This window comes from Carcharhinus amblyrhynchos, chromosome 6 (genome assembly GCF_965287045.1).
Source record: "Carcharhinus amblyrhynchos chromosome 6, sCarAmb.v2.hapA, whole genome shotgun sequence".
NCBI lineage: Eukaryota > Metazoa > Chordata > Chondrichthyes > Carcharhiniformes > Carcharhinidae > Carcharhinus > Carcharhinus amblyrhynchos.
The window spans coordinates 68,257,068-68,275,966 of NC_137329.1; the positions used below are offsets into that span (position 1 = coordinate 68,257,068).

General features: G+C 44.0%; 1 protein-coding gene across 2 annotated transcripts in view; it reads left to right on the forward strand.

Moving 5' to 3' along the window:
- Positions 1-1,474: 1,474 nt before the first annotated feature.
- The window catches only part of ccdc77 (coiled-coil domain containing 77), a 96,266-nt gene continuing 78,841 nt past the window's right edge, over positions 1,475-18,899 (forward strand). Inside the window, exons 1-4 of one of the 2 annotated variants that reach the window (XM_080190587.1) lie at positions 1,475-1,521; positions 3,656-3,863; positions 8,024-8,166; positions 10,106-10,202. In XM_080190587.1, coding sequence (XP_080046713.1) covers positions 1,487-1,521; positions 3,656-3,863; positions 8,024-8,166; positions 10,106-10,202 — 483 coding nt within the window. In that variant the 5' untranslated portion in view covers positions 1,475-1,486. Of the gene's footprint in view, positions 1,522-3,317; positions 3,385-3,655; positions 3,864-8,023; positions 8,167-10,105; positions 10,203-18,899 lie in introns of those variants that run through there. The other variant, XM_080190588.1, reaches the window with a different exon arrangement.

The window sequence follows — 18,899 nt, forward strand, 5'->3', positions numbered from 1 at the left end:
CTGTTATTCTCTCTGTTATTCACTCTCTCTCTGTCATTCACTCTCTCTCTGTCATTCACTCTGTTATTCACTCTCTCACTGTTATTCACTCTCTGTTATTCACTCTCTCTCTGTTATTCACTCTCTGTTATTCACTCTCTCTCTGTCATTCACTCTCTCTCTGTCATTCACTCTGTTATTCACTCTCTATGTCATTCACTCTCTGTTATTCACTCTCTCACTGTTATTCACTCTCTGTTATTCACTCTGTTATTCACTCTCTCTCTGTCATTCACTCTCTCTCTGTCATTCTCTCTGTTATTCACTCTCTCTCTGTCATTCACTCTCTCTCTGTCATTCACTCTGTTATTCACTCTCTCTATGTCATTCACTCTCTGTTATTCTCTCTGTTATTCACTCTCTCTCTCTGTCATTCTCTCTCTGTTATTCTCTCTGTTATTTACTCTCTCACTGTTATTCACTCTCTGTTATTCACTCTCTCTCTGTTATTCACTCTCTGTTATTCTCTCTGTCATTCACTCTCTCTCTGTCATTCTCTCTGTTATTCACTCTGTTATTCACTCTCTCTATGTCATTCACTCTCTGTTATTCTCTCTGTTATTCACTCTCTCTCTGTCATTCACTCTCTCTCTGTCATTCTCTCTGTTATTCACTCTCTCTCTGTCATTCACTCTCTCTGTCATTCACTCTGTTATTCACTCTCTCTCTGTCATTCACTCTCTGTTATTCACTCTCTCTCTGTTATTCACTCTCTGTTATTCTCTCTGTCATTCACTCTCTCTCTGTCATTCACTCTCTCTCTGTCATTCACTCTGTTATTCACTCTCTCTCTGTCATTCACTCTGTTATTCACTCTCTCTCTGTCATTCACTCTGTTATTCACTCTCTCTCTCTGTCATTCACTCTGTTATTCACTCTCTCTCTGTTATTCACTCTCTGTTATTCTCTCTGTCATTCACTCTCTCTCTGTCATTCACTCTCTCTCTGTCATTCACTCTGTTATTCACTCTCTGTCATTCACTCTGTTATTCACTCTCTCTCTCTGTCATTCACTCTCTGTTATTCACTCTCTCTCTGTTATTCACTCTCTGTTATTCTCTCTGTCATTCACTCTCTCTCTGTCATTCACTCTCTGTTATTCACTCTCTCTCTGTTATTCACTCTCTGTTATTCTCTCTGTCATTCACTCTCTCTCTGTCATTCACTCTCTCTCTGTCATTCACTCTGTTATTCACTCTCTCTCTGTCATTCACTCTGTTATTCACTCTCTCTCTCTGTCATTCACTCTGTTATTCACTCTCTCTCTGTCATTCACTCTGTTATTCACTCTCTCTCTCTGTCATTCACTCTCTGTTATTCTCTCTCTCTCTCTTGTATTTGTTTGGTTCTCTCTCTGGCGGGACCTGATTGGTTGATGCTGTTGCTGAGCAGCCAATGGAGCTGGTGCGCGCGGAGGGAGCGGGAGAGTGGCGGTTGTTGTTGTTGGATGGTTTCCCGGATGGAGCCTGCGGCCCGATGTCGGTAAGAGATTCTGAACCCCCGAAAACCTCACCAAATCTCAAAAACATTGCTAATCCCACCAAAAATCTCTTAAAAACCTCCGCAATTTCCTCCAAAACCCCGAAATCACCACCAGACTACTTGCCAAACCCCCCCCCCCCCACCAAAAACCTCCTGGAACCTTCCGGAACTCTCCCTGAAAACTTCCAGAAACTCCACTTTCCCCCCACCCGCTCCCTCTCCTCCCCCCCGTCCGCCCTCTCTCTCCCCCCCCCCCCCGTCCGCCCTCTCTCTCCCCCCGCCCCCCCCCGTCCGCCCTCTCTCTCCCCCCGCCCCCCCCCGTCCGCCCTCTCTCTCCCCCCGCCCCCCCCCGTCCGCCCTCTCTCTCCCCCCGCCCCCCCCCGTCCGCCCTCTCTCTCCCCCCGCCCCCCCCCGTCCGCCCTCTCTCTCCCCCCCCGTCCGCCCTCTCTCTCCCCCCGTCCCCCCCGTCCGCCCTCTCTCTCCCCCCGCCCTCTCTCTCCCCCCGCCCCCCCCCCCGTCCGCCCTCTCTCTCCCCCCGCCCCCCCCCCGTCCGCCCTCTCTCTCCCCCCGCCCCCCCCCCGTCCGCCCTCTGTCTCCCCCCGCCCCCCCCCCCCGTCCGCCCTCTCTCTCCCCCCGCCCCCCCCCGTCCGCCCTCTCTCTCCCCCCGCCCCCCCTCCCCCCCCCTCCCCCCCCCTCCCCCCCCCTCTCCCCCCCCCGTCCGCCCTCTCTCTCCCCCCGCCCCCCCCCGTCCGCCCTCCCCCTCTCTAAATAATCAAATGTTCTTTCTTAGGATAGAAAGTCAAGCACTGGGGACATAACTTTAAGATGCGTGAGGAAAAATTTAGAGGAGATGTGCGAGGCAAGTTTTCTTACATAGAGGGTGGTCAATGTCTAACGCGCTGCCCAGGCAGGTGATGGGAGCAGGTCAATAGCAGTATTTTAAGGGGCATCTCGACAATACACAAATATGGTGGGAATGGAAGGATACGAACTCTAAGTGCGTACAGTTTTAGTTCAGGCAGGCATCATGATCCACGCAGGCTTGGAGGGCTGACGGGCCTGTTCCTGTGCTGTATTGTTGTTTGTTCTTTAGTCTATGGTGTATCTGTCAAAGTTGGGGTATATTGTAGCAGACATACCAAATTTCCTTAGTCTCCTGAGAAAGTAGAGGTGATGGGCTTTCTTAACTATAGCATCAGAAAGGAGGGACCAGGACAGGTTGTTGGAGATCTGGACAGCTAAAAACTTGAAGCTTTCGACCATTTCTACTTTGTCCCTATTTCTACTTTGTCCCCATTGATGTAAACAGGAACATGCCCTCCACTATGCTTCCTGAAGTCGATCACTGTCTCCTTTGCTATTTTGACATTGAGGGAGATGCTATTGTCGCTGCACCAGTTCACCAGAATCTCTATCTCTTTCCTGTACTGTATCTTGTCATTATTTGAGATCAGATCCACAGCAGTGGAATTTTCAGCAAACTTGAAAATTGAGTAGGAGGGGAATTTGGCCACACATTATAGGATAAAAGGAATATAGAAAGGGGCACTGGACACAACATTGTGGAGCATCAGTGTTGAGGATGATCGTGGAGGAGGTGTTGTTGCCTAGCCTTACTGACTGCAGTCTTTGGGTTAGAAAGTGTAGGTTCCTGTTGCAGAGGGAGGTGCCGAGACCCAGGCCACATAGTTTGGACATGAGTCTCATCGGAATAATGACATTAAAGGCTGAGCTGTCGTCTATGAATATGATTCTGATATCAGTGTCTTTGTTATTTAGGTGTTCCGGGATTGAGTGTAGGACCAGGGAGATGACGTCTGCTGTGGACCTGTTGTGGCGATAGGCTAACTATAGTGGAGCCAGGTAGTCTGGAAGGAAGGAATTGATTTGTGCCATGACTAACCTTTTGAAGAACTTCATGATGATGGGTATTAGAGCCATGAACTTGGGTTCAAATCCAACCACATCAGATGAAATCTAAAAACACATCTGGTTCACTAACCCCCAGCCCCTAGCCCTCCCCTCTATTCAATGAGATCTTGGTTAATCCGACTTTCCTCATGTTCACTTTCCTGCCCTTTCCCCGTCACACTTGATTCTCTTACTGATCAAAATATGTTTATGTGTAACGTAGGTCAATGATGGGCCGGCATTCAGACAAACGACAAGATCCCCAAACTGATGGTTTTCCGCTCATTCCATCACTAAATGAGCGCCTGGCTTTTCTCCGTCCTTCCCGGGAGCTTCTGGAGTATTACCGGAAAAAGATTGCAGAGTTTGATGAGGAACATGAGACACTCCTGAAAAGACTAGAGAACTATAAGGCGACGTATGAAGAGCAGGTGGGTCTTCATATGCACAGTAAAGTGGTGGAAGTCACAAATCAGTCACTTTTGGCACAGGGTTTGTATATCTGCGACTCACTGTGAGCAGTATCGGAAGCTCGGCAGAAGAGTTTTTCCACAATGATGCCAGACCTGCTGAATTTATCTAGCCTTTTCTGCTTTTATATTGGAAGGAGCCATTGCTTAATTTCAACAAGTCTTCAAAATTGGCAAATATTCAATTTATTCATAAAACTAGAGCAAGTGGCAGGATTGTAAAGCACTTTCCAGTGCAAAATCGTATGTGTGCATTAGTTCTGATTATGACAGAATGCTGCTTTGTTGGTCTCAAATCATGGTGATTTATTTTGTATTTCATAAGCCAATGTATTCCTGACCCCCCTCAAGTTTGATTTGTACCAGTAACTGTTGTGTGGCACTATTGCTGTGCTCAATAGGATAGACTTAGGACAGATCTAGAAACTCAGGAATAGGCATCTATGATGTACTGTGGATCAATAGCAACTTAATTATGCTTGAACAGAATCTGCGACCTCATGGTCTGGCATATCCCCCACTTTGCCAAAACCACCAAGCCAGGTGGTCAATCCTGGTTCAATGAAGAGTGTCGGAGGGCATGCCTGGTGCAGCACCAGGCGTACCTAAAAATGAGGTGTCAACCTGGTAAAGCTACAACACAGGGCTACATGAATGCCAAACAGCAAATGATAAACAAGAATTGAGTAATTCCACAACAAGTGGATCAGATTTAAGTGCTGCCACATCTAGCTGTGAACTGTGGTAGACAATTGAACACCCCACTGGAGAAGGACATTGCCATCCTCAGTGATGAAGGAACCCAGCACATTTGCAAAAGATGAAACCAAAATATTCGCAACCGTATTCAGCCAGAAGTGCTGAGTGGATGATCAATCTCGGTTCATCATTGAAATTTAGAAGGAGAATTGAGCTTATTGAAGCATATTATATCCTGAGCAGATTTGATAGGGTGGATACCACGAGGATGTTTCCATTTGTGCGAGAGACTAAAACTAGGGAATACTGTTTAAGAATTCTATCATCTAAGATTGACAAGTTTTTTATTTCTCAAAGGGTCATTCGATAATGGAATTCTCTTCCTCAGAGCACTGGAGGCTAGGTCACTGAATTTATTCAAGGCAGAGTTAGATTTTTAATGGAGTGATTGGAGGATTATAGGGCCAGACAGCACTGAAATGTCAACCAGAACAGCCATCATATTGAATGGTGAAGCAGGCGCAAAGGCCTGAATGGCCTACTCCCAAGTCCTATGTTGCTAATAATCCACGCTAGCCCAGTTTACTGCATAGCTGCAGCAAAATATTCTAGCACTCTTGTTGTAACTTCCTATTAACATTTTTTTGGTTTTCCTTTTGACTGGGCAAATTTTAGCGATCTTTGGCTGTGGACTACTAAATCTCCTTGCATCTTGACATTTCCTAACTTTTCACCATTTAAATAATACTTGAATCTAAAACGTCATGCAGTGTCAGATCATCTGCCAAAGTTTTAGCTGCTCACTTAATTTATCAATATTCTTTTTGAAGTTGACATTCCCAGTTACAATATGGCCAGTCATTGTCAAACTCAGTTGCATGGAACTCCATTGTGCTATCCATGCCATCAATACAGTGGATTGTTGAAAAATGGCACACATCTTTGTGGGATACCACAGAACATGTGCTACCAATTTAGGTACATAACTATTAACCCAATTCTCGTTTGTCTTCCACTGCCTAACCAATCTCCTAAGTGGGTCAATAATTTGTTTCAAATGCATGAGCTTTAATTTTTGCTAATAGTCTCCTATCAAATGTGTTCTGCAGTCCTATAGGAAAGTATCTACGGCCATATACCCCATCTGTTACCATAATTATATCTTTAAATTCAATTTAGCTTGTTAGACTTTACCCATCCTTTACAAATCCAAGTTAGCACTCTTATCAGTTTGAATTTCTGCTAAGTGCTCAATCAGTTTATCCTTAATTACAGAAAAGCAAAACAGAAATATAGACCATGACGTATCATGAAAAAGTAATAACCAGCTGAATCCCATTTTCTGACTGTTTAGTCATCCATAGAGTACAAATTCAAGCACAGTATTTAAAGTTATGCTGTTCTGTTTTAAAAGTTACGTAATATATGAATATGAGAATTTGGGAAAATACAATGTTTTCTTCCTGATGAGAAAGATCTACAGAACCAAACTACAGGAAGCCTCGCTTAAAGTCGTTAGTTGGTTTCTGGAAATGAGTGAATGTGGAATGTTATGCAAAACAAGCTGCCTATACTCCCCCTCTCAAGACTGCCTGCTTAACCAAGACTCAGCTCTCAGGCTCAGCATGGGATTTACGTGGGATGTCCAGGCGTGCAGCAACATTAACACGAAACAGCAGCAAATCAATGAGAATTCAAAATTCTAATTAGAAAGTGACATTAAGGAAATTGACATTGCATGAAACAGCATGAAGCAAGGGATTCCTGTATATTTTCACATTAGGTGTAATGAGCAGTGACATTATTTCATTTAATGGTGTTTTTATTTGGGAACACAACCACAGCATTAAGTGAAGACTTAATTAATTTTTAAAACGTATTAAGGATTTCTGTCTCCTCCACTTTTCTGGAAGCAAGTTTCATACCCCACCACCCACTGGGTGAAAAGGTTTTCTCGATTTCTCTCTTAAATTTCCTGCCAGTTACCTTAAATCTATGTTTTCTGGTAGTAAGTTCTCTACTAAGGAAAGTAAGTTTTCCCAATCCAGTCTTTAGACTGCACCATTTTATACACCTCAACTAAATTGCCTTTCTTTCTTTGTTTCAAAGAAAGCAACCTCAGCCTATCCACTTTTTCCTTATTATTTGAATTTTCCATATACCATTCATGATTAATCTCCCAGCTCTTCTGCCTCAGAGAATAAAGTATTTTGTATGCCTTCATTATCATCCTGGCTTCTTGTCCTGCCACTTTCAGGGATCTGGATCGAGTGTCCTTTCTCCCTGTATACTTCTAGTAACCTCCCATTTATTGTATATTCCTTTGCCTTGTCCTAATTGACAACTTATGCTACCCCTCATTTTATTGCAATAATTTGCCCATTACTAAGGTAAGATTGACCAGTCTAATTACTTGGTCTAGCGCATTTTTTTAAACAACAGGATAATGTCAGCAGCCCTGAGCGCAACACCTGTAGGAAGGCAAAATTATGCTATTTCCTCCTTTTGCTTCTCTTTGTAGCTTGGGATACATTCCATCTGCTAAACCCTTTGACATGTTCTGTGTTTATACCGTCTTTCTTTGCAATATCTGTTTAAGTGAAGAGACACAACATTTTCCCTAGGAACAGTGCAAATTATGATCTGGATTTCAGTTACTTGAAAGGATGGCGGAAGTAAATTCAATGCAAATTTTCCAAAGGGAATTGGCAATGTGATTGGCATGGAAAAACATTACATGGCTATATGGAAGGAGCAGGGGAGTTGAACCATTTGGATAGCCCTTTCCAAGAGCAAATGCTGAAGGGCTGAATGATTTCCTTCTGTGCTAACATTCTAGTTAACTCAATTATGGAAGACTTAGTGACAGCTGTGGTGATGTGTGACATTAAGCTCCAGAAGAGGAATCAAAGAATGTCAGGAAATTTACATTGTATGAATGTGAGTTACCACCTTGCAGATGCTCAGCTGACTCTTTATTAGTGTTGTTTATTTTATTTTGATCTCTAACCCACATTTTTGTTCTATTTTAGAATGTAGAACATAGAACCCTACAGTGCAGAAGCAGACCCTTTGGCCCATCGATTCTGCACCGACCGCAATTCCACCCAGGCCCTATTCCCATATCCCCACACATTCACCCGCTAATCCCTCTAACCTATACTTCCCAGGACCCTAAGGGGCAATTTTAGCATGGCCAAGCAACCTAACCCGCACATCTTTGGACTGTGGGAGGAAACCAGAGCATCCGAAGAAACCCACGCAGACACGAGGAGAATGTGCAAACGCCACACAGACAGTGACCCGAGCCGCGAATCGAACCCATGTCCCTGGAGCTGTGAAGCAGCAGTGCTAACCACTGTGCTACCGTGCCTCCCAGTTAGTTTTAAGTTATACAGTGTTGTGGGCTATTATTTTTTCAGCATAAACTCCAATGGACGATGCGGCAGAGAGAAGAGGAAATTGAGGAGTTACAGAAAGCACTCAGCGATATGCAGGTTTATCTCTTCCAAGAACGTGAGCATGCACTGAGACTCTATGCTGAAAATGACCGGCTAAAGATCAGGTAGGAAACAAGAGTTTAGTGAATTGCTGTATTGGGTAACGTGCAAGATCTATGGAAAGCAGTGTGACAATGTTCTTGAGACAAAATATTTGAAAATTAGAAGGAGATATGTTTGGAGGCACCAAATATCCAATGTAGTTGATATTTGTTTGGTAGGTGTTGGTAATGTGTTTCTCACTAGTTAAAAGCAGGTGCCATTGTTATGGAGTCATAGAGGTTTACAGCATGGAACCAGGCCCTTCAGCCCAACTTGTCCATGCTATCCCTTTTTAAACCTCTAAGCTAGTCCCAATTGCCCGCATTTGCCCATAGCCCTACATACCCACCTTACCCATGTAACTGCCCAGACACTTTTTAAAAGGCAAAAATTGTACCCGCCTCTACTACTACTTCTGGCAGCTTGTTCCAGGCACTCACCATCCTCAGTATGAAAAAATGGCCTATTGGACCCTTTTGTATCTCTCCCCTGTCACCTTAAATCTGTGCCCTCTAGTTTTAGACTCCCCTATCTCTGGAAAAGATATTGACTATAGCTGATATTTGTGCCTCATTATTTTATAGACCTCGAGAAGATCACCCTTCAGACTTCTACGCTCCAGAGGAAAAAAATTCCCAGTCTATCCAGCCTCTCCTTATAACTCAAACCACCAAGTCCTAGTAAATCTCTTCTGCACTCTTTCTACTTTAACAATAGCCTTCCTATAATAAGGTGACCAGAACGGTACACAGTATTCCAAGTGTGGTCATACCAATGTCTTGTACAACTTCAGCAAGACATCCCAATTCTTGTATTCAGCTTTCTGACCAACGAAACCAAGCATGCTGAATGTCTTCTTCACCACCCTATCCACCTCTGACTGCACTTTCAAGGAGCTATGAACATATACCCCTATGTCTCTTTGTTTTATAACTCCCCAACGCCCTACCGTTAACCTGTTCTGGTTCAATTTACCAACATGCATCACCTCGCATTTATCTAAATTAAACACCTGCCCTTAGTCAGCCCACTGGCCCAATTGATCAAGATCCTGTTGCAATCCGAGACAACCATCTTCACTGACCACCATATCACCAATCTTGGTGTTATCTGCAAAATTACTAACCATGCTTTCTGTATTCTCATCCAAATCATTAATATAAATGACAAATAACAGTGGACCCAATGTTGATTCCTTTGGCACACTGCTGGTCACAGGTCTCCAGTTTGAAAAGCAACCCTCTACAACCACCCTCTGACTTCTGTCATCAAGATAACTGATAACCAAGTTCCGCACACATGAGGATGGCCTCAACCAGATCTTGGGTGCATGTCACAGTATCTGTAACCTCCACGACTTGTCTGAGTTTGCAAAATCTCACTAACTGTCCTGGCTGGAGACAATACACACCTCTTTAACCTGTGCTTGACCCTCTCTCCGTTCACATTGTCTGTACCTTTAAGGCATGATAACCTGTAAAGACTCGCATTCCAACCATTATCTTGTAAATTGAGTTTGTGTCTGTATATGCTCTGTTTGTGAACACAACTCTTCACCCACCTGATGAAGGAGCGAGACTCCGAAAGCTTTGTGCTGCCAAATAAACCTGTTGGACTTTAACCTGGTGTTGTGAGACTTCTTTCTGTCATCAAGCCAGAGGGTGGTTATTAGCAAATCTGGATGAAAATTATGCTGAAGCAGACAGTTTACATCCTTGATTTTCTTCTATTCTCCACTGCAACAAGCACCTACTTACACTTCCATAACACTGCCCACCTCATCAAATCAGCCGCAGATAGTCATTCATGGTTTGAAGCTGACACAGATTTGACTTCCAGTGATTCTTTGACCAGTCTTTCATCCTCCACTAATGCTACCCCTATCCTGATAAAAATATAACTAAACAATCTAAAATCTCTTCTGGCGGTGAGCTGACATTTTGTCAAATTTGGTTATTACAGGGAATTGGAAGATCGGAAAAAGATTCAACACCTCTTGGCCCTGGTGGGCCCTGAAGCAGAAGCAATCACTTACTTTCACAAAGAGCCACCACACAAGGTAGTGTAGTTATTCCATGAGCTAAGTGACAGCTATTCATCATTGTTGTGTTCAGAGGATCGAATTGCAAAATTAAATTTATTATTCAGTTTCCATCATCTGTTCAGGTTTGATCAGTATGTAATCAATGGAGTCAACTGCTAGGAATATACTCTTAACAGTTTGATTACCAGGTATTATTATCAGCTTGCCATCAGTGCCAATAACTTTTCGCGGGTCTCGCCATTTTTTCTGTCCTTCTGTTTTATAAAATATCTTGTCCTGGGTTTAAAATTCATTCCTCAGCCTGATTTGATTCCTCAAAGCGCTCCTGAATAAATGCTTCACTCTCTGTATGAATAGCGTTCAAATGTTCTGCAAAAATTAAACAGATTGTAGATTTTTTCAAAAGCAAGGGGATGGTCACACATTATTAAATTCCTTCCCTAACCTAATTGATAGGTGCTGTATCCCCTATACTATCTATACTGTCCGCACTAGAGCAATCGTCGGTTTAAAATACGGTAAAATCTTTTTGAGTATTTCACCAATGATGGCGTGATTTCTCTCATGTATCCCATTGCGAAAAAGACTTTCTGCTGCTGTGTGCATTTTTAAATTTTAAAATTCACGCTCCTGAATTCATCACTGGCAAATTCTCCTCCATTGTCCATTCAGAATTTAGCTGCTGCTCCCAGCCCTGTTCCTATCCAATTCTTCATTATTTTATCAATAATTTCTTTCTTGTCTTAACTAAAAAATACTAGTGACAGACTAAATCTAGTTGCTATAACGACAAAATGTAGAAGAAAATTGATGTCCATTGCTACTACTTCATTATCACCAATGGAAAACATACTACTGTTTGTGTGGCATTGTCCTGTACTTAATACAAATATCGCAATTTTTGCTGATATCCTTCACAAGGCTAGTGTATGTCATGTCAGGCCAATCTTTGGCCTGAGGAATATGCAAATTGTTGATATAGTTGGCATTAGGTGGTAAGAAATAGGAACAGGCGTAGGCTGTTTGGCCTCTTGAGCCCGTTGCGCAACTCAGTAGGATCATGGGCTGTTTTGACATTACTCATGTCCATTTTCATGCCCTTTTCCCATAACCCTTAATTCCTTTACTGATCAAAAATTTATATCAACCTTAAATATGCACAAAGGATCTGCAGCTACAGCTGTCTGTGGTAAGGTGTTCCAAAGAGAGAAGGAATTCCTTTGAGAGAAGGAATTCCTCCTTATCTCGGTCTTAAATTAGCGCCCTTTTTCTTCTGGTCCTAAACTCTCCCATGAGGGGAAACTTCCCCTTAGCATTTACCCTGTCAAACCCCTTAAGAATTTTACATGTTTCAATAAGATCACCTCTCATTCTTCTAAACGCCAATGAGTAGGATCCTAACATGTTTAACTTTTCCTTATAGGACTATCCCACCACACCCTCATGAACCTTCTCTGAGCTGCCTCCAATGAAATAATATCTTTCCTTAAACAAAGGAACTCAAACTGCTCACAGTAGTCCAGATGTGGTCTCACCAGTACCTTTCACAGTTGCAACAAGACTTCCCTACTCTTATACTCAAACCACATTGAAATTCCATTAGCCTTCCTGATTACTTGCTGTACCTGTGCTAGCTTTCAGTGTTTCATGCATAAAGTACCCACAAGGCCCTTTGTGTTGCTGCTTTTCTCTCCATTTAAATAATATTCTGTTCTTTTGTTCTCCCCTCCACAATGAACAACTTTACATTTTCCCACATTATGTACAATTGGCCAACTTTTTGCCCTCTTACATAAACGATCAATGTCTCTTTGTGAACTGTGTCCCTTTCATAACTTGTTTTTCCGTCTATTTTTGTGTTGTCTGCACGTAAGGTGACAGTACAATTGCTTCTTTCCTCCAAGTTATTAATATGTATTTGTCGGATAAAGGAAAACTCCAAGGCTTTTTACTCTTGTGTGAGAAATAAAAGAACGACCAGGGTAAGGTTAGGGACAGTAAAGGATAGTAATGGGAACTTGTGCATTGAGTCAGAAGAGATAGGTGAGATGTTGAATGAATACTTCAGTGCTCACTAAAGAGAGGGGCCATGTTTTTGAGGATGTGTGTGTGATACAGGCCAATAGGATGGAGGAGGTAGATGTTCGGAGGGAAGATGTATTAGCAATTTTGAAAAATCTGAGGATGAATAAGTCCCCTGGGCCAGATGGGATACATCCTAGGATACTTTGGGAGGTAAGGGATGAGATTGCGGAGCCTTTAGCTTTGATCTTTGGGTCCTCACTGTCCACGGGGATTGTATATGATGATATATAATGATATCAACAAATTCCACCCCACCATCAGACTCACCATGGACTATTCCCCAGAATCAGTTGCATTCTTGGACACACGCATCTCCATTAAGGACGGTCACCTCAGCACCTCACTGTACCGCAAGCCCACAGACAATCTCACAATGCTCCACTTCTCCAGTTTCCACCCTAAACATGTTAAAGAAGCTATTCCCTATGGACAAGCCCTCTGTATACACAGGATTTGCTCAGATGAGGAGGATCGTGACAGACACCTCCAGACCCTGAAAGATGCCCTCATAAGAACAGGATATGGTGCTCGACTCATAGATCGGCAGTTCCGATGCGCCACAGCGAAAAACCGCACCGATCTCCTCAGAAGGCAAACACAGGACACAGTGGACAGAGTACCCTTCGTCGTCCAGTACTTCCCCGGAGCGGAGAAGCTACGACATCTTCTCCGGAGTCTTCAACATATCATTGATGAAGACGAACATCTCGCCAGGGCTATCCCCACACCCCCACTTCTTGCTTTCAGACAACCACACAACCTCAAACAGACCATTGTTCGCAGCAAACTACCCAGCCTTCAGGAGAACAGTGACCACAATACCACACAACCCTGTCACAGCAACCTCTGCAAGACATGCCGGATCATCGACACGGATACCATCATCACACGTGAGAATACCGTCCACCAGGTACATGGTAAATACTTTTGCAACTCGGCCAACATTGTCTACCTGATACGTTGCAAGAAAGGATGTCCCGAAGCATGGTACATTGGGGAGACCATGCAGACGCTACGACAACGGATGAATGAACATCGCTCGACAGTCACCAGGCAAGACTGTTCCCTTCCTGTTGGCGAACACTTCAGTGGTCACGGGCATTCAGCCTCTGACCTTCGGGTAAGCATTCTCCAAGGCGGCCTTCACGACACACGACAGCGCAGAGTCGCTGAACAGAGACTGATAACCAAGTTCCGCACACATGAGGACGGTCTCAACAGGGATCTTGGGTTCATGTCGCACTATCTGTAACCCCTGTGACTTGCCCGGGTTTGCAAAACCTCACTTACTGTACTGTCTGGAGACAATACACATCTCTTTAAACTGTGATCAGTGCTCCTTCCACTCACATTATCAGCCACTTCAGGTCTTGAACAGCAGGTTAGGTGTAAGGATTCGCATTTTAATCAGTAATCTCTAAACTGTCTGTGCTTTATATGCTCTGTCTGAGGCCAGAACTCTCCATTCACCTGACGAAGAGGCAGTCCCCTCGAAAGCTTGTGAGTATATTATCAAATAAATAGGTTGGACTAAAACCTGGTGTTGTCAGACTTTTTACTGTGTGTACATGGGGATTGTGCCAGAGGACTGGAGTGTGGCGAATGTTGTTCCTCTCTTCAAGAAAGGAAATAAGAATGACCCTGGTAATTATAGGCCCGTTAGTCTTATTTCAGTGGTCAGTAAGTTAATGGAAAGGGTCCTGAGAGAGAGGATTTATGACCATTTGGAAAGATGCAGTTTAATCAGGGATAGTCAGCAGAATTTTGTGAAAGGTAAGTCCTACCTCACAAATTTGATTGAATTCTTTGATGAGGTAACTAAGTGTGAAGATGAAGGTAGAGCAGTTGATGTCGTATACATGGATTTTAGTAAGGTGTTTGATAAGATTCCCCATGGTAGGCTCATGAAGAAAGTAAGGAGGTGTGGGATAATAGGAAATTTGGCAGATTAGATAAGTAACTAGCTGTCTCATTGAAGACAGAGGGTGGAAGGAAAATTTTCCGACTGGAGGACAGTTACCAGCGGTGTACCACAGGGATCAGTGCTGGGTCCTCTGCTATTTGTGATTTTTATCAATGACTTGGAAGAGGGGGCTGAAGGGTGGGTTAATAAATTTGCTGAAGACACCAAGATTGGTGGAGTAGTGCTTGAGCTGGAGGGCTCTTGCAGGCTGCAAGGAGACATTGATAGGATACAGAGCTGGGCAGAAAAGTGGCAGATGGAGTTTAACCCTGATAAATGTGAGGTGATTCATTTTGGTAGGACAAACTTGAATGCAGATTACAGGGTTAACGGCAGGGTTCTGAGGAATGTGGAGGAGCAGCGAGATCTTGGTGTTCATATCTGCAGATCTCTGAAGGTTGCCACTCAGCTGGATTGAGCTGTGAAGATGGCTTATAGTGTGTTAGCATTTATTAACGAGGGTTTGAGTTTAAGAGCTGAGGGGTTAGGCTGCAACTATACTGGACCTTGGTGAGATCACATTTGAAATATGTGTGCAGTTCTGGTCATCTCACCAAAAGAAGGATGTGGAAGCATTGGAGAGAGTGCAGAGGAGACTTAGCAGGATGCTGCCTGGTTTGGAGGGTAGGTCTTATGAGGAAAGGTTGAGGGAGGAGGGGCTTTTCTCTTTAGAGCAGAGGAGGATGAGAGGTGACTTAATAGAGGTTTATGAGCTGATGAGGGGGATAGATAGAGTGGACGTGCAGAGACTATTTCCTTGGGTGGATACAACTGTTACTAGGGGGCATAACTATAAGGTTCATAGTGGGAGATATAGGAGGGATGTCCGAGGTAGATTCTTTACTCAGGGAGTAGTTGGGGTGTGGAATGCGTTGCCTGCTGTGATAGCGGAGTCGGACACTTTAGGAACTTTCAAGCTGTTATTGGATAGGCACATGGAGCACACCAGAATCATAGGGAATGGGATAGCTTGATCTTGGGTTTGGACATAGCTCGGCACAACATCGAGGGCCAAAGGGCCTGTACTGTGCTGTACTGTTCTATGTAAACAATTACAGTCCAAGCACTGACCCCTGTGAAACCCTACGGGTTACCGAACCCTTTATCCCCATTCGCTGTTTCCTGCCCATTAGTCAATTCTCTGTCAAGGTCAATATACTTTCTCCAACACCATGGGCTCTTATCATTTATTTTACTTGCCAGTATACTTTCATGTCCCCTTTTTGCTCTCCTAATTTCCTTTTGAAGTTCCCTCTTGCACATTCTGTATTCCTCTCCAGCTTTTGCTGTTTTGTGCCCTCAATGTCTGCCATTGGTATTCCTTTTTCTCTTTATCCAAGGCTGTATATCCCTTGATATCCAACATTCGCTGGATTTGATGGGCCCACCCTTTATCTTCCATGGAATATGTTGGTCCTGTACTCTCCCTATTTCCTCCTTGAATGTGTTCCACTGTTTTGTCACAGATTTTACCTAAAAGTGTCTGCTGCCAGTCACAATAAATTATATCTGGTCTTATTAAAATTGGTCTTATCCAAAGTTTACAACTTTGGTTTCAGACCCATCCTTTCTATAACAACCTTGAACCTAATGGAGTAATGATCGTTGCCTGCAAAATGCCTCCCCACTCATACTTGCCCAGCTTTGTAATGTAAAATTAAGTCCAGGACCCCTGTCTTGTAGGAATTTCTACATACTGGCTTAAAAATTTCTCCTGGGTGCATTTTAATAATTCTGCTTCCTTGAAACCTTTCATAGTATGATTATGCCAGTTAACATTGGAAAAATTGAAAACCTTATCGTTACCTGTACTTTTAACATTTCCCTGAAATTTGCCTGCATATCTGCTCCCCTATTTCAGTTGGACTGTTGAGGGGTATCTCAGGAGGATTGAAGGATTGTGGCTCAAAGAGAAATCAGAAAGGAGGTTTGGTCAAGTTGCTTAAAATCGTGAAGGATAGGGATAGAGTAGATAGGGAGAAAACTGTTTCCATTGGTGGAAGAATTGAAAATCAGGATATAGCTTTACATAAATCGGCAAAAGAAGCAATAGAGACATATGGAGAAACGTCTTCATGAGCCAGTGGTCAGGATCTAAAGTGCACTGTCTGGGAGTGATTCAGCTGAGGCTTTCAAGAAAAAATTGGACTGTTGGCTGAAAAGGAAGAATGTGGAGGACTAGAATGGCACAATATAAATTGCTCCTGTGGAATGTTGCCACACACACGACTGAATGGCCTCCTGTGCTGTAAATCGGTGAACAAAACAATCAGTTTAATCTTGGTAAAAAAACATTATTAGGACAAAGTTAAAGTCACTTTGACAAATATGTTGAAAATATGAGAATTAGTTCAATCAATCAGCAATGTTACAGAGGTGAAAATAAGTGATCTAGCTGCTGAAAAGATTATGGGGCTGTGGTTCAAGGTCAAAGAGGACTTTGTTATGCTGCACTCAGATGACCACTCTCAAGTAAATGCTGTCCAAACCATTGGCTAGGTCATGTACTAAAACCAGGTCCCTTGCAGACAGGAATATCACCAGAAGATTGTGGCTCATCAACCAGCAGGTTTAAATGTCAACAGAGATTGACAAAGAAGTTGATAAAGAAGGGTAGGAGAAACTATGAAGCTGGGCTAGCGCTTAATATAAAAAAGGATAGCAAGAGTTTTTATAAATATATAAAAAGGAAGAGGCTGGCTAGGGTGAACGTTGGACCCTTAGAGAATGAGAGGGAGAACTTAGTGGTAGGGGATGGGGAAATGGCTGAGGTCTTGAATAACTTTTTTGTTTTGGTCTTCACGGAGGAGGACGTGAATAATTTGCCGGGTGTTAGCGATGGAAAGGTGGTAGGACTGGAGGGTCTCAATGACATTATTGTTACTAGAGAGGCGGTGCTCGACAGACTGGAGGGACTGATTGTGGACAAGTCCCCAGGACCGGATGGAATGCATCCGAGGGTTCTGAAAGAAATGGCGGAGGTGATAGTGGATGCCTTAGTGGTAATTTTCCAAACGTCGTTGGATTCCGGGGAAGTGCCGGAAGATTGGAAAACGGCTAATGTTACACCGTTGTTTAAGAAGGGTGCCAGGCAAAAGGCAGGGAATTATAGGCCGGTTAGTTTAACGTCTCTTGTAGGTAAAATGTTAGAATCCGTCATCAAGGAGGAAATAGCAAGGCATCTTGAGGGGAATTGCTTGATAGAGCAGACGCAGCACGGTTTCGTTAAGGGGAAGTCATGTCTGACAAATTTATTGGAGTTCTATGAGGATGTGTCAAGGGCGGTGGATAGAGGAGAGCCGGTGAATGTGGTCTTTCTTGATTTTCAGAAGGCGTTTGACAAGGTACCTCACAAGAGGTTATTGCAGAAGGGGCGCCGCACCTGCGCAAGGATATTTTGGCCTTGGAGGGAGTGCAGAGGAGGTTTACTAGGCTGATACCGGAGTTGAGGGGGTTGAGCTATGAGGAGAGGCTGAATAAACTAGGCTTGTACTCGTTAGAGTTTAGAAGAATGAGGGGAGATCTCATTGAGACGTATAAGATGATGAATGGGATGGATAGGATAGAGGTGGAAAGACTCTTCCCGCTCAAAAAAGACAGTAGGACTAGGGGGCACAGCCTCAAGATAAAGGGGGGGCGGTTCAGAACGGAGTTGAGGAGGAACTTCTTCACTCAAAGGGTGGTGAATCTCTGGAATTCTCTGCCCGTTGAAGTGGTGGAGGCTGCCTCGCTAAATATTTTTAAGAAGCGGGTTGATGGGTTTTTGATAAGAGAAGGGATTAAGGGTTATGGGGAGAGGGCGGGAAAGTGGAACTGAGCCACGACAGATCAGCCATGATCTTATTGAATGGCGGGGCAGGCTCGAAGGGCCAGATGGCCTACTTCTGCTCCCATTTCTTATGTTCTTATGTTCTTATGTTCTTATGTAAGGGGACATGGAGTTGGGGATAGGGTATTAGCGTGGATAGAGGATTGGTTGTCAAATAGGAGGCAGAGAGTGGGGGTCAATGGGTGCTATTCGGATTGGCGGTTGGTGACTAGTGGAGTGCCCCAGGGGTCGGTACTGGGGCCTCAGCTATTTACCATTTATATAGATGATCTGGAGGAGGGAACCGAGTGTATGGTGTCGAAATTTGCTGATGACACCAAGATTGGTGGAACGGCAAATTGTGCGGAGGGTGTGGAGAGTCTGCGGGAGGATCTAGATAGGCTGGGTGAATGGGCCAGGAACTGGCAAATGGAATTTAATGTTGGCAAGTGCGAGGTGGTTCACTTTGGTAGGAATAATGGTAGGAAAGACTATTACTTACGTGGCGAAAAACTGCAGCAGGCGACGATGCAGAGGGACCTCGGGGTCCTTGTGCATGAGTCGCAAAAACCCAGCCTGCAGGTGCAGCAGGTGGTCAGGAAGGCGAATGGGATGCTGGCCTTCATAGCGTGGGGGATTGAATATAAAAGTAGGGAGGTCTTGCTGCAGCTGTATAGGGCATTGGTGAGGCCGCAGCTGGAGTACTGTGTGCAGTTTTGGTTGCTGCACTTACGCAAGGATATTTTGGCCTTGGAGGGAGTGCAGAGGAGGTTTACTAGGCTGATGCCGGAGTTGAGGGGGTTGAGCTATGAGGAGAGGCTGAATAAACTAGGCTTGTACTCATTAGAGTTTAGAA